Source organism: Rosa chinensis, chromosome 4 (genome assembly GCF_002994745.2).
Source record: "Rosa chinensis cultivar Old Blush chromosome 4, RchiOBHm-V2, whole genome shotgun sequence".
Lineage (NCBI taxonomy): Eukaryota > Viridiplantae > Streptophyta > Magnoliopsida > Rosales > Rosaceae > Rosa > Rosa chinensis.
The window spans coordinates 5,067,707-5,083,848 of NC_037091.1; the positions used below are offsets into that span (position 1 = coordinate 5,067,707).

General features: G+C 36.0%; 1 protein-coding gene across 3 annotated transcripts; it reads right to left on the reverse strand.

The window, feature by feature from the left end:
- Window positions 1–2,073: 2,073 nt before the first annotated feature.
- On the reverse strand, window positions 2,074–4,037 carry LOC112196615 (DNA-directed RNA polymerase V subunit 7). 3 transcript variants are annotated; one of them, XM_040519301.1, is made up of 2 exons: window positions 3,892–4,037; window positions 2,074–2,808 (listed from the first exon to the last, which is right to left on the reverse strand). In XM_040519301.1, exons 1-2 carry the CDS (start codon window positions 3,919–3,921, stop codon window positions 2,272–2,274), a joined length of 567 nt encoding a protein of 188 aa, XP_040375235.1. In that variant the 5' UTR covers window positions 3,922–4,037; the 3' UTR covers window positions 2,074–2,271. The 3 variants fall into 3 exon arrangements, with proteins under 3 accessions (XP_040375235.1, XP_040375236.1, XP_024192777.1); XM_040519302.1 differs by lacking the exon at window positions 3,892–4,037 and adding an exon at window positions 3,072–3,358 and having other exon boundaries at window positions 2,076–2,808; XM_024337009.2 differs by lacking the exon at window positions 3,892–4,037 and adding an exon at window positions 3,191–3,358 and having other exon boundaries at window positions 2,077–2,808.
- Between the last annotated feature and the right edge of the window lie 12,105 nt (window positions 4,038–16,142).

Here is a 16,142-nt window from a genome sequence, read left to right on the forward strand (position 1 = left end):
TATTATTGGGTCTAGAAAGTCCATTGGCTGCATGGGTTCTCTTTTTCTCCTTGTTTATTTGTTAATAGTTCCTTCCCTAACGGGAAAGAGACTCTAGTTGTTTAGCTTGGCTCTATTTAGAATAATGTCTATGCCAGTAAGTGTCTCTATGAGCCTTTGTAGAATTATTTAGCTTCAACGTACCACAATTGTGTGCTTGGCATTTGAAGTTAGGTAGAATATAGTGCCTACGAGGCGATGTGTTTTTGTTAGCATAGACTACCCTGCGCTACCATTGTCCAATCAAAGTAGTTCTTTCTTTGTATTATTCTAATCTATAAACTAGGGTCATACAATTGGTATGAACTCTTTACTTAAAAAAAAAAAAAAAAGGTAAGAATAGAGATATTTCTTTTTGTAATTTCAATTAAAATTTGGATAGGATATATGACAGGACCCGCTATAGCAGATTTCACCATAAAATCTGAAGTAGCCCTATGGGGTCCACTTTTAGGGTAAATTCTGCAATTTTTTTTTTCTTTCAAACAGTTTGCAATAACTACCCATCATTTAGATAGCCTCCATTTTTCTTTTTTTCTGAAATAGTTTCCACTTTTTTCCTCAATAATATAATTAAGAAAAGAATTTACATAAGCCTAGTATATTTTAATGGAACTCATTTATGATATTTCTACAACATTTTCAACTCCATTGGAATTAAAATATTTCTCTTTTTTAAATTTTAGGAAGGAGTGAATTGCATATATTAAGCAATTGAGTGTTTATATAAGTTAAAAGTACATCGGATGACTATTGTGATCCATCCTCGATCTAAACTTGGAATGATTGTAAAAGTGCATTTTCAAAGCTAATACATGTGTTGCCTGATAATATATTTAATGGACATATGAAAAAATAATTTTAGAAAAATAACAAAACATAGATTTGACCTCTTCTATGAAAGCAACTTCTACTGACTAGTCAAGTTCATCACCACGCAAAGCATTGACAACCACCCGGGAATCCATATATTTCTAGTATCATATGTGATTGTTAGAAATCAACATAATGCCATCAAACCCGTTGCTGCAATATAATCTCAGTTTCTTTGACACTAAAACCTTCGAGATAGCGAGTAGCTAGCATTTCTCCCATCTCATTATGAAAGACTGCACCTGACCCCCTCAGGTCAGTAGCTTTTGGGTTTAGGCATATAAATATTGGAGGTATGTACCAGTCACATCAAGAAGATATCCACAAATATGAGATTTTCTGGAGTTACTCCTCCTTTCACAAATTTGTGCTCCTGCGACGCTCTCTCAAAAATGATGATTGCAAATTAAGGTTGCATGAAAGAGGAAACTCTCCTGCAACACGTCAACTAATATAAAGGTATCCAAGAGATTTTAAAGCCAATGCATTTAACATCAACTAACGTACCAGCAGGAAGCTACATCAGTATTATGAATTACTAGCTACCATCACTAGAACATAATTAATATATGCAGTCAAAATATTGTTACTTCCTTCTTTTTCTTTTCTTTTTTCAGGTGTATTGAAGAAGTATTTCGGGATGAATGATTCTTAGGTTCACTCTTAGAGTGAACGAGAATATTTATCATCTCTTACGATTAACGCATTTTAATAATATAAGTTTATGATCCAACTGTTCATGTTTTGTAACAAAATATAAAAATTAACTTGATAAAAAATCATTCAAAATAGAGACCATTTAGTTATTCATTCATATGAAGTACATGGACGGTTCATCTTAATAGTAGTAAGTGTTGTTATAACCATCTATTTGTTTGATTCTATTAAATAATTACATGATATCTAATTCAATTAATATTTTATTATGATGATCGATTTTTAAAGAAATTAATCATTAGATTATAAACTTATTAAATAAAAATATGTTAATCATAATAGAATGAATATGCTGGTTCACCCAAGGGTGAACTCTTTCAAGATAATGATATGCATATCGAAGAAAAATCCTTCTCTCCCTCATTTTAACCCCTAATTAATCAAACGATGACCTAATTGGACTTAAGTCAACACCCTCGATCGAATGTACCAATTTGTTCCACATTTCTCACATATTTGCAAAGTACGTTAATCCATTGTCTCGTTTCCATGAAAATGATAAAACAACATAATACCATAAATCGATCACCATATACCACCACAAATTTATGGCAAAGCAGAGAAACATACAAATTATTCCAGATCATAAGCTGCTCAAGAGAAACAACCAAAACGTTGTATTAACTGGTCCTAGCTAGGTAACTAGATATCCTCATTCGGCAAATCAACCAGTACGCAGAATTCCCTTTCTGCTTCAACCCATCGAGTCCCAATGACAACGCAACGAATTGTGACATCTTTTTCAATGCTAGAGTACGGCTTCTCTTGGTTTAAGAACACAGAATCGTCCTCTCTAGGGATATATTGATAATCCGGTATCTTGTTAGCAGAGAGAAACACCTTTTCGACAGGACCGCATCTCAGACAAACTCCGTGCCTCAATACCTTGTAAACAACCGCATGTATGATCTCTCCGCGGAAAAGTTTGAAGGTGATGCAGCTGAAAACAACCGGAAACTTAACTTCACCAGTGTCCGGCCTCACCTTTCCTTCTCCTATGCTCTCCACAGTCGTCACCGCCAGGAAGTATCCCAGATCTTTTGTTGCCCTTTTTGTAGCAAAATCATCCAGCAAGCGGCGAGACAATTCCGTTTGGAATTTCACTCCATCTTTGTCCAGGCTTTTGGGAGGGACTACAACACTCCAGCGTAACTCTACTTTGAGATACATTGCACTTCTCTATTTCAATCATTAATGAAAATTTGATATATATGAGAACAAGCGGCAGAAAAAAATTAAGCGAGGAAACAACTACATGGAAAAGAAAAAATGTTCTTGTAATCAATAATAATCACCTTAAGTATGCAATATCTGTGAAACCAAATACCTCCGTGTGCAGAGGGAGATAGTGTCTGTGTGTGAAGTGTGAAAATAAGGTTCATAGATATTTTAGAAGTTTTTTAATGTAAGAAGCTAAATGAATAAGATTAAAAAAACGTCACCTAGATCATCCTGGAAATACAAACTGATTCCTCGAAGACAGGTAGGATGTATGAAATAGAGGTTTTCAACATGGAACAAACGATGACTCAGGAAGAGACAATTACAGGAGTTCTCTTACCTTCAATCTCAAACAGTCCTAGATATTTCCCTGAAGGAAGCTCTGTCTTTACTCAATTACATTCGCTCCAAAAACAAAGCGAGAGCATTCATTTCTATTTAAGAAAGAAGCACACAAAGGAGATTCTCAGAGGTAAAGGACGTGGCACAAGGAAAGCCACACCCTATCCTAGTATAGAGTATAGACCCGAGATCATTGCCCTAGCAAATAGTACTATATATACACACTATACAATCAATTAATAAGCGATTTTCATTGTTGTGCAACAGTAAAACAAGTTAATATTTTTCACAGGAACAGGTAGCCAAAGTGATTTTGCAGCAAAGGGAAGATCAAACTTCTTACATATATAAAATATATATATATATATATATATATATATAATTTGTTTGGTATACCAAACTTCGAACCCTAAAAGCTCTATTTATTAGATGCCATATTTTCATTTGTCTCTGTCTCTTGTAATTTATTCAAATGTTGACAGGCTTCCATTCTATTACACTTGCAAAGCACCACACTCATTCCATACAGTGTGCGATTAATTTAATCTATTTCTATGTTAATTTATATGCAGCACTGAAATTAATATTGTATTGCAAACTGCAAAGTTGAAACAAGATAATAAGAAGAGATCAAGCCTACTAGAGATGCTATCATATATATTGTATTTAAATTAATAATGTAAATTTATGTATTCTAACCAAGGTTCTAAAAACGCTATGGGCGGCCATTTAGGTGGCGCTTAGGTGCGGGGCGTGGAGTGACCGCCCCGATTTTGGGCTAGGCTATGAGAGAAATCGGAATGGGTTTCGACAGACGTTGGGCGTCCTGGGCTTTGGGCTAGACACTAGGCGGGTTACCCAGATGTATCAGTTCTTCTTCTTCAGTCCTCTCTATTCCTTTTGCTTTTGAAGATAAAAAGAAGAAACATGGCAACAAATCGAAGCCTATGGTGGCCAGAAGGCGAAGGACCCGCTGGGTGTAAGTTTTGGGCCGGGTCAAACCCGGATTTCACTCGCTCTCCCTCCATGTGTGTACTGTCTGAGAGAGGGGGGGGCGCCCTAATTCGGTAGAGTTACTTCCTATTTATAATAATAACAGAAAATGTCAATTTTGCCCTTGTAAAAGTCTTTGAAAAATTCAACGTAATAATTCGACTTTCGTAGGCCATAAAGCACTCAAATGAACTCCAATTTTAGTATCCACGTGTCCATAGAATCGGTTTAACGTCCTCTATAACTTTCTTTAAGGAGGTTTTCTCAATAGACAAATGGAAGAAAAAGTCAACTTTTTAGAGATCCCTTAAAAGCTCAAAACAAATGTAAAAAAAAAAAAAGATAATTATCGTTTACAGTCCAAATGATCAGTAAACAGGTAATTCTGGGTAGGGCTGTCAATGGGTCGTGTCGGGTTGGATTCGTGTCGGGTCAAGGTATTTGTCGTGTCGCAAAAGACAAACCCAAACCCAACCTATTTAATAATCGTGTCAAAAATTTAAACCTAAACCCAACATATTTATTAAACGGGTTACTAAATAGGTCGTGTCATGTTAGACAAAATGACCCATTTAAGAGTTAACAATGCAACCCATTTAACTAAAAAAATGCATACATTAATTAAATTCGCTAAAAACTCCCCAAGATGAAGAATATAAATAATTAAATCCAATAATTATAAAGAAAAATATTTCAAATTGTCTAATCATATGATCAAATACTCCCGACGTCTAAAATTTCAAGAAGAAGTATATCATATTCGGGTTATACGGGTTCACTTCGTGTTGGCGGGTTGACCTGTGGCCGACCCATTTATTAAATGGGTCATGGTGGGTTGACCCATGGTCGACCCGCTTTTTAATCGTGCGGGTTGAACCTGTTTTATTTCGTGCGGGTTTCGAGTCGTGTTATCGGGTCGTGTCGGAATTGACAACCCTAATTCTGGGTATGGGGTGTAACAACGATGGTGGTAATTCCTCAAGTGGTGCTAAACTTCTCTTCTTTCTTTTTCATTGCTTGATGATGGAGGATGAGCTGGAAAAATGAACAAGTTGTGAAGTGGTGAAGCTTTGTGTATGTGTGAGATGGAATGGGTGGATGGAAAACAAGAAGAATTTGGTGGTGGAGATAAAGATTTTAGGGTAGAGATTGTGGATTGTATAGAGAAGGCGATTAATGGAATTGAGTAGGAAGATGAATTAATGTGCATGTAAGGAGGGAGGTGAGAAAATGTATCATTTGATTGCTTGAAGTGAGGAGAAGATGACCACGCATGTTTGCAAACAAAAACTACAAAATTGACTTTTTGCAGGAAAAAAGAAAAGAAAAAAAAGAGGTTGTGCAAATCCATAATTGATTTTCGGTTTTCAGTTTTCTCTCAAAATTTTATTATAAACATTTATTCTATAAAGTATTCTTGGAATTTTTTTTATTTTGAGGTAAATGATGTCAAATTTTATTGATAGAATAGAGAACTAATTGATACAAAGTTCATGATACAAAAATATTCTCAAACCCATTTGGGCTTTGCTTATGTTTTTGTTATTTGTTTGTTTTAGTTTGTTTTTCCCTTTAGTATTTCATGGTTTTCTACTATTAATAAGCTGCTACCATTGTTTGGTAGATTGAGGTGGGCTTGGTCCCGGTCTGTGCACTCTGTGTGCCTTGTCTGTTCTAGGTTGTTGGCAAGTTCCTTGCATGGGCAAATGGTCCCAGCATCTTAGTGACAGTAATGTGTTTGCTCTAGGTAGGAGGCGAGTTCCTTGCTTTGTCAAATGGTCGCAGCCTCCTAGTGACATGATGAAACTAAATGTCGTCGGATTTATCCTCTGGCAGCAACATAGTGGGAAAACTGTGGAATTTGTAATTATGCTACGTTGTAATCGGGTTACATATCGAGTTATCTTTCCGTTATGTCACCACTATGTCAAAGCAAATGGAGTAGCCATTAGGGCACTCTTTGCTAGTTTGTGCTTGTTAGAATACATGTACTTTGTTGAAATTCCTGATATCATTTCAGGACATACTCTAGATGCTTATTATAATAAGCGGTTTAGGCTCTATGTCCACCCTTTGTATTCGACAATTTCATTAATCAAGACTTAAGGGCAGCCTCATCGACCCTTTGTTCAAAAAAAAAAAAAAAGAAGGTATTCTTGGATCTAATCTCACCTAAGATCTAATCCAACTATTAGAGTATTAATGACCTCTATTTTCTAGCCACCTAGCAACCAGGTGAACAGGACTTATAAACCTTATGTCTTTTAAATGTTACACTTAATCTTTTAACTACTCAAAAGTGTTCACCTAATCAGTCACTAACTATGAAAATTATGCTAAATTAATCACTTTTTAGTTTTCTTTTGGTCAATCACTAAGCTATGCGTTTGGATAAAACAATGGCAATACCAACTATACAATACACCCAATATAGTAAGACCTTATGTTTGGCAACTCACTATTCTCTCCCTCTTTGGCAAGTCGGCGAAGTTACTACAATTTTTACAACTTGTGACTTGTGAGGAGGGTAACTCTTGGGTCTATTTGTTATTGTGAAATGTGTTTTGACCACCCTCAAGCAGTTGAAATAGTAGAAGAAAAATATGCATTTACATGTGTTCAATCAGTACTAGACAATTAGCCCCGGGCAATGCTGCAGGTTTGTCTTTTTTTTTTTCCTGAATTAAACGTTGTGATACGTACATATTCAAAAGCTGGTGTTCTAACTAGTTTCGTATATTTACATATATCAAAAATTGAAAATCTAAGCAAATGCTGGTCTACTAACCTGTAGGGGTGCAAATGAGCCGAGCCGGAGCGAATACCAAGGTAATCATATGCGGCTTATTTGTTTTTTATCGAGCTCGAGTCGAGCTAAAGCTTGAATTTTTTTTTCCATGCTCAAACTCGGCTCGGCTTGAATATTTTTCTTAAGCCCGAGCTCGGCTCGATTTATTGGACAAGCTCGAGCTTAAATAAGCTCGGCTAGGTTCATTTGACTTTAAATTTAAAAATTAAAATAGGAAAAAAGAAAATTTAAAATAATAATCCAAAATTTGATGTCTAACCATCACACAAATCCCTTTTGACTTTATTGTAATATATTTTACTTAAATTCTCAGATTCTCTTCCAATTGAAAAGTAATGTAATAAAAAGAATTAAAGATTTGAAATTAGAAAAATTATATTTTTATTTATACTATAAATTTTCATGAGTCAAGTTTTAACAAACGTCGAGATTTAACAAATTCGAGTTACTCATGAGCTAGACGAGTCGAATATATCCTTGTTCAAGCTCGGCTCTTTTTTTTGTCGAGCCTAATATTGAGCTCAAACTTAGCTCATTTATCTTACGAACACAAGCCGAATAAGCTAAAATCCAGCCGAATATAAGTCGAACACGAGCTGTATCGAGCCTATTTACAACCCTACTAACCTGGCTTCTCTATTTACATTTTTTTTTCAAAAAATTACTCTTCCAACCAACACTATTTCTTAAATGTTTCAGGGTGTATTGTATACTTGGTATTGCCATTCTTTTATCCAACCAACCATAACCCATCAATGTTTCAATGTTTAGTTCCATAAAAGTCGGAGTAGAACTTTAGGTCTCTTTCTTGAGTTAGTTTATCTCGTCCGGCGGAGCCCCAACACTGACGAAGGCTCTCTGCCTAGTCAAAGTATGGTGATTGCAGCCAGGTGGGGATGTAGCTTCCTTGGCTGTGGGGCCGTACGAGATCTCCTTTGTTTCTGATTGGTGACGACGGCAGTTTGCAGAGCACGACGATGGACAAGGAGACAAGGGTTCAATGATTGGGCTTCTCTGATTTTGATGCGTGGTGGCTGTGGTTGGTGGAGTTGTGATGGATATCAGGGTTCATGGTTGAATCATCACAAATGGGGTTAGTGGTATGTTGGTAATGGTCAGGCCCTATGGCAAAGGGTTGATGGTTGGGTGAGTGCATGGGTGTGGTGGCGACCACTTTTAGATGTTGGAGACGATGAGCTTTGTTGGGAAATTCTTGGTTCTCCAGGATCTTCGATCGGTATCGAAGCTTTGGGGAAAGGTAGAGGAGGGCGGTGGCTGCTTCTATTTTTTATTTATTATTAAGGATTTATTCTTTGTTAGGTTTTTTATATTGTTAGAGTTAATAAGTCCACACTCCTTTGAGCTGGGGTTGGGTTATGTTGCAGTGCCATGGTTATGGCGTCAGTCCAAGGGATGATTAGACTTATGTTTGGTTTACTCTTGTGGTCAATCTGCTGATATGCGATCCTTACACGTGGTCTTAGTAGTTTTGGAACACGGTGTAGAAGAGGAAGTAGTCTTTTATGCTAGTGATTACAGGATTTTAGTGAGAATCTCAGGTATATGTGGTTTAAGTAGCCTTGGAAATGGGAGCATTGTAGTTATAGTTGAGCTCCTATCGGCTCATGGTACTTGTAGTTGCCTTTTCTTTGGGGTTTTGGTATATACCATACCCCACACCTGCCACCCCACCTGCGTGCGCGGGGCGGTCTGAATATATGATTTCCACGATTGAATGAAATTTCTCTCAAAAAAAAAAAATGTTGGTTATAAAAATAGCTAGTTTTAACAAAAATACATTACATTCATAATCCGAACCAACTTTACATTAGATCTTTGGAGCTGTCCTCGGTTGGCTCGTGTGCTGCTGAGATTGGTTGTCACTGGTGGTCACTATAACAGTATAAGATTAAGCAAGTTATCACAAAAGATAAATGAAAGGGATACGAGATTAAAGTTGTACTGGATGGATTATGGTTCAGTAAATTAGAGATAGTAGAAGGGTAACAAAGGAAGAAGAAGATCCATAATCAGAGATGATAAAGTGAGTGCCAATTCTTGCCTATCATATACAAACAACACCAAATTATTCTGAGCTGCTATAAACTAATTTTCTATTCTATTTAATTTACTGTTCTTTCTCCACTGGTGGTGCTGAAAATCCATAGAATTTAAATGCAAAATTTTTAAACAGAAGCTAAACTGAAATCTGAAATAACTAATAGCAAGTTGTTTCCTCTGAATGAGAAACTTCCGCTGTTGAATATCAAATTAAGTACGGGATCAACTCTTCCTTTTGCAAGAGTATGCAAGAAAAGTGCAAACTCTCACATTTTGCAATCCTCTTCTCCATAACTACAACTTTTCTTTCTCGGCTTTGAAGATTCAAACACTTATGTCTACCTTTCACTACTATGTGTTAGGTGAAATGCATAACAGAATCAAAACAGTACAGGAATAATATATAGCCAATTATCACTGAAGAATGTGATCTAGAAGTACCAAAATGATTTCAGAAGTCAATGATATTCCAAGATATGCTGTTAATGTCAAAACTAAATAGCATACTGTAGAAAGTACTGAGGCTGAAATATTAGGCAGAAAATTTTTGAATATGCAGTGTAAATGAGAGAGTTACCTTTTCAGATTTTTGTTTGGCATTGTGGGAAAAGGGAGGTAGTTCAAAATCTTAGTTTCAAACTTTGAATGAAGTGGTAGAATGCTTTGTACACATATATAGACCAGTACACAATACTCCTCATGTCAAAAAATGGCAAAAGTTCTTTCATTCTCTCTTTCTTTTTTATGCATTTCAGCCCAAATTCTCTAAAATTTTCCTAAAGCTTTCTGCCCTATACTTGTTAAGAAATGCTTAACAATCCACAAACCTGGCAAAAAAACTACCCATATAAAGCTATTAGCTCTCAGTTTTACTTTCCAAAGAGAAAGTCCTTGTGCATATAAATTGAACCTTCACATAAATCCTATTATATCCAAAATCATGTTCAATAAGATTTTGCTACCACTATATACCAGATTCTTTTATTTTTGGAAGGACCTACACTTGATTAAGCTAACCAATTATATAAGTAGTTTAAACTGAGAACATAAACTCCTAAACCCATAACTATACCTGCAAAAAGAAATTGAAGTGGTTGTAAATAGTTTTAGATTCAAACCCCCCACATCAAAGTGGTTTAAACAATAGAATAATAGATGAAATTTCTTTTGCAAAAAAAAAAAAAAAACAAAACAAAAGAACACAGAAAAGGAGAAAACTGTTGTAAATGATAATGACTATTCATGCAATAGGTATTGCTTAATGTATGCGATTGACAGACTTGTAATGTATGCGATTGACATACTTGTAATGTGCGATTGATTAGTATAGCTATTATGTATTGCCTTTTGTATATATGATGTAACCCTATATAAACCTCATGGTGAGATGAATACAATATAATTATTCAATTCTCTACAACAAAAACTATATTTTGACGAACAAACTCGATCGGGATCAATTGACAAACCAAACTAAACTGACAAAAGAATATGAAATCAGTTAACATATGCAAATAGCAATTACTAAGGTGTGTTCAACAGCTCTATAGACCTATACAGATCCAGACTTGTCTATTTTTTTATAAATGAGAAAGCAGAGAAGAGAAGGAAAGAAGGTTTCTTCATTATGTATACTGACTCTAAACCCCAAGTCCGAAATTCTTTCCTGAATTCAAGTTTCTCAGTAGTATGCATTGTGCAAAACATGCACAATATTGAGAGAACTCGAATTCTGAAAACAATCCCTGATTGTTAGGGTTTAAAGTTTAGTATAAGTAAATTCTTTTTCTTTCTAATTTTTTCATTTAACTCCCTCATTTTCGGTGCAACCAAAGTAGCTCAATCAACTTAAATTGCATAATATGAAACCTCTATCAATAGACTTAAACATCCTTGATTTTGTTCCCTATTTCCTCATATGCAAACAACAAAAGAGCCCAAAAGGCAATAACTTCCATTCATTAAACAACAAAACAGATCCAGATAAAGAAGCCTACCTGTTGAAAGCTCTTGATAGTCTTCCTGAAACTCCCACTTCAAGTAAGTACTAAGAATACGTGAGATTTAGCAATAAGCAATAGAGTATTACAGATATAAACCAAGCCCATGAATGACCTAGATATATTAGGAATTTAGGATATAGCTTGCTTGTAAGACCTCAGAAATTTGTTATTAATTCCAAAATGTTTCCTGGGATTAATAAAGTGTTCGTTTGTACGATTTTGTGGTTCGAGGGTGGAGTGAAATTATTTTCGGGCGAATAATTATTCGAAGTGCACTTTTTAGGGGGTTACGAAGTTTGACTTTTTATACGTTTAGATTCTATGATTCACGAAACTTGTAGAGCGCGTCAATACGAGTTCGTACATATGGAACGCGGAAATCGGAGTTCGTATGAAGAAGTTATGGCCGTCGGAAAAAGTTTCCATTTTGGTATATATAGGATTTTTCCGAAAATTAATCAGAAAAATTTGAAGTTTCCAAAAAGGGAAACTTTTCTCTCTCTTCGGTCCCGAGCTCAGTTTCGCCTTCTCACCTTCGCCGGCCGATTTCTTCCTCGTCCGGCCACCTTTTGCTTCAATTCCAAAGGGAATCCTGCTCTCCTCAGTCCCCTCTACACGTCTGTGGTGGTGATTCGTCATGGGAAGCACCGTAGACGACGCTACAAGGCCGAGAAGTTGCACGGTGGAGCTGCAAATCGGCTCAAATCGTCGGCCTTGGTTCTCCCACCTCTGGCCACTATAGCTCGAGTTCTTTGGGGGATTTTCTAGCCCAGAGGAAGTAGAAGCTACACCCAAGAAGGTTTGCAGCGATTTGATCTGTGGTGATCGAATTTTGAAGATTGGGAATCTAGGGTTCATCGGTTTTCAAAACTTGCGAGGTAAATTCCTGCCAAATGACTTTGATTCAGACTTTGTGCTAGTTATGTATATTTCAATAGGAGTTGAGATGAAGAACTTTCATGTTGTGAGTTTTGCCAAATTCAGACTTTGGTGGTGTTTTCCGGCTGTTTCCGGCCACCTCAGGGATGGTTTCTGTTCCTGATTTCGATCTACTCGTCGATACGAGCATTTTGATATGTATTTTGTAATTTTTGGAGATCGTATGATTAAGTTATGAATTTTACAATTTCGATCGATTTCGATCGTTCGATTTTTGATCTGTGAAGATCGGATTGTCTGATAGACTTGTAGTTTTGATTTATTGATCGTAGGACTGTCCCGATGACTTTGTGTGGTCACCGGTGAAGATGCGACCGCTGGATCTTCGTATAAGTGTGTTTTATGAATGGTGTGCTAAGCTGAGACCCTATGTGATTAGGTGATTGACGTTTGAGTTGGCGAACGATTGTGAATTGTATTTTGAGCTGTTAAGAAGACGCAGCGGGATTGGAGGAGAGTAAATCTCACATGGTTCATTTACGAACGGAAATTCATTAATTACATTTAATTGTTATGTTTGAAAAATGATTTTAAGAAAATGAGTTTTTAAGTATATAAAAAGGAATTTCTCGGTTTTTACTACGTGTGAACTATAGTTGGTATTAGTAGTCATTCCTGTGTGGGTGACTACGTATATATATATATTTACGTGGAATATATATATTGAATGATATGGCATTGGGTGAAGTATTGATTTGATTGATTGATTTATCATTCCGATCATTTCTCGATCTTGAAAATATAAATTATCATATATTGTTGAGTTGATGTTGATAAAGAGTAATTGAGTAAAGTGTGATCCTTTCATTTATTGTCCATGAGAGACTTGGATCATTATTGACTGTGGTGTCGATTTGTATGACTTGATTGATTCATGATTTGGGGAATTTATTAAGCATGTGGGATTCAATTTTGATGATAGCTTGGAGACGAGAACATATTATTTGGAATTGGTTTTGCCATTTGTTGGGGTTGTGGGAGATAAGGAAACAATTTTATGTGACGATCTGTGTGAATACATGTGTGGTGACTAGTGTGAGGATATGGGATCGGATGCCATAATCTTAGGTGGATGACGGGCTACGATTGAGTAAGTAAGTCGGACGCCATAACCTAGGCGGGTGACGGGCTACGATTGAGGAGAGTATTGGACGCCATAACCCTAGGCGGTGACGGGTTACGATTGAGTAAGTAAGTCGGACGCTATAACCCTAGGCGGGTGACGAGCTACGATTGAGGAGAGTATTGAATGCCATAACCCTAGGCGGTGACGGACTACAATTGAGTAAGTAAGTCAGACGCCATAACCCTAGGCGGGTGACGGGCTACGATTGAGGAGAGTATTGGACGCCATAACCCTAGGCGGTGATGGGCTACAATTGAAACGAGTTATTTTGTGAGATTGAGTATTCAGAATCGAAGGGTGAATTCTTGGTTTTAGCGTGAGTGTTTGATTTATTTATTTATATATTTCTTTTTCATTTCTATCATGTGATTTCTTTATCTACTTTTTTTTTCTTTTCATTTGTTTGATTTTAATGTAATCTCCTAAACTAAACTATATGCAGGGATTACTATGATTTCGTTTGTTTGTTTAATGTGATCTCCTGAACTAAGTTTCTATGCAGGGATTACTGATTTTGTTTAATTCTTATTGTGTGTAAGGTTGTGGGTTGTGATCCGTAGCGATCGTGAAATGAGTTGAGATGTCATGATTTTGGCAAACGCTTTATATTGAGGGGAGTGAGTGTGATTTTGTGGTTATGCTGTTGAGGCAAATAATTGGTGATCTGATAAATTGTGGCCTTGTGGGGACGTAGAGTGTTTAAGATATTTGGAGTTAATTGTGTAATTGGAGTTTGTGGCAAAAGAGATAAAATGAATTGAGAGACAGAGCGTGTGGGTGTTAGTTGGGTTGAAATGATTGAGCATGATATTGATTATTATGAACTTGACGTTTGTGTTGTGATGATTGCTTATTGATTTTGTTAAACTGAGATAGTGAAAGCATATTTTTGTGGAATTAAATGTTAATGCTTTAATTGTCTCACGAATTGAGGAATTATAAGCATGAGTGACGTGAGTCATTTTAATTGAGTTTACTCATACGAGCTTAAAAAGCTTACCGGGATTGTTTTGTTCAACCCGGTGCACTATTCTATGGTGTAGGGTTTTTTGTGCAGGTTAGAATACCGATTAATCGTCGTCGAAGCTGAGGGGTACGTTCGGTAGCGTGGACGTTGAAGGGTAATCTTAGTTTTAAGTCTTCCGCTGTGTAGTGAGTTGTGGTGGGTGTGTTTACTTATTGAATTGTCATTCAGTTTAATTTGTAAACTATTTATAATGTAATATGTGACTCTAAAGAATGAGTTGGTATTGACATTGTGAGCTCAGTTGTTTTGTTGCTTAATTTAAATGAAAAATTTTCTTTGTGTGTTTTCTTGTGTTTGTTCTCGCGTTTCGGATTTGAATTTCTTTATTCAAAATTCGGGGCGTGACATTGCTGACTTACAACTTAAAGGTAGTTAATCACTTAATCCAAAATGGATCCAAATCCTTAATTAAATGCATTTGCAATTCATTAATTAGTGATAAAAAAAAACAAGATATGGCCAGAGAAAAGATATTTCTGGCTTCGAATGTAGTATCCTACGTTATAGATTAGTCTCAAGACAGTGAGATTATTGAGCAGGTGAAAATTCATAATTTGCATAATAGTCGAAAAAAGATAATAAAAATATAATAATAATAATAATATATAGAAGAAGCAAGTGGAATTTCTCATATCTTTACTCTTGTCCTTTTACGATAGTTCTATATGATTTGAGGTAACGAAGCAACCTATATTCAGATAAACATTCTCCGGTCAAAACACAACCATCTGAAACTTCGAAGGGAAAGACACGTCAGTTCAAATTAAACTTGGGTACACAGTATCTGAAGAAAAGTAAAAAAAGAAATGAAAAGCTGAGCGAAAATCAATATCCACACTTGCTTGTGGCCATTTGGATTAAGGTTTCTGAGTAGAATATGATTTCATCCATTCAGAATTTAGGAATAAAACCGAAGGATCTCAAATAACTTCTCCAACCAATTTATTTCAAACCTTAACTTGAAACATCTATTATAAAAGCAACCTACCATCTGAGCATTCAATTATAGCAAAATCTCTCTGTCTCTATCAACCCTCTGTAATATCCTATGTTGAGCATTTCTTCTAAACAATTGCGCCAGGAATCGAGAATTTCAAATACATAGATCTGAAAACATAAAACCAAAGGTGAAATCAAAATCCTTCCATACAAAGGGGTTCTCGGTACTCGGGTACTGCAAACAGACCCAATATATTTTTATTTTTTAACCACTCAAATTCACACTACCATTGATTTATGGTTTCCCACATAGAGACAATGGTCATCACCCTTCAATAAACTTTATTGTGTTCGTAAACACAATGATCATTATATTTGATTCACAGTATTCAAACAACAGTACTAAAACCTCAAAAATAGCAAACCAATCAAACCCAACTCATTCAGTGTAATCTGAGTGTTCTCAGAATCAATTCCAATATAGTTTGGTAACTTAAGCAACTTTGCTCTATCTTGTCACAAAAAAAAAAAAAAAAAAGGATCAATCACCAGCTGTAATAATTCTTGCTTGCCAAAATCCGTACACCAACCTAGACTAACAAATTGACCGACCACGCACATGTCCATACTCTAGGGTATTGTTGTTTCAAAATATCAAAAGCCACAGCCCATTGCAAGTGTAATTCAAAAAAAAGCTTGAATCTTTTGGATAATGAAAAACTAAAAATTGTTATGTTGAAGAGGACATTGTCTTCTTTGCGGTTGACTACGAGGTTTTACTGGTGCTTTCGGGTTCATATGGTCAAAGACTCAAAGTAGCCTTGGAAAGGGGCGTATGGTGGTTAGAGTTTGAGCCCATTGGCCTGATGGTCTGTAACCGAGGTTTCTTGGGGGTTTGGTTTATGTCCCTCCCGATGTATGATTTCTAGATGATTGAATGGTTATTTGTCTTTTTCTCAAAAAAAAAAAAAAAAAAACGCAAACCTCGAACGATCTTCTAAGAGATAAATCACTTCAAAGAGGAACAATAGTAGTAAGCGAAACCTACAAGCA

What these genes read in the sequence shown, in the direction of transcription:
- LOC112196615 (XM_040519301.1), bottom strand. Translation starts at nt 3,921, where the DNA reads ATGGCCGCCCATAGCGTTTTTAGAACCTTG. An exon ending in ATAGCGTTTTTAGAACCTTG is followed by an intron (nt 2,809 to 3,891) that starts GTTAGAATACAT and finishes TGATTGAAATAG; the next exon opens with AGAAGTGCAATGTATCTCAA.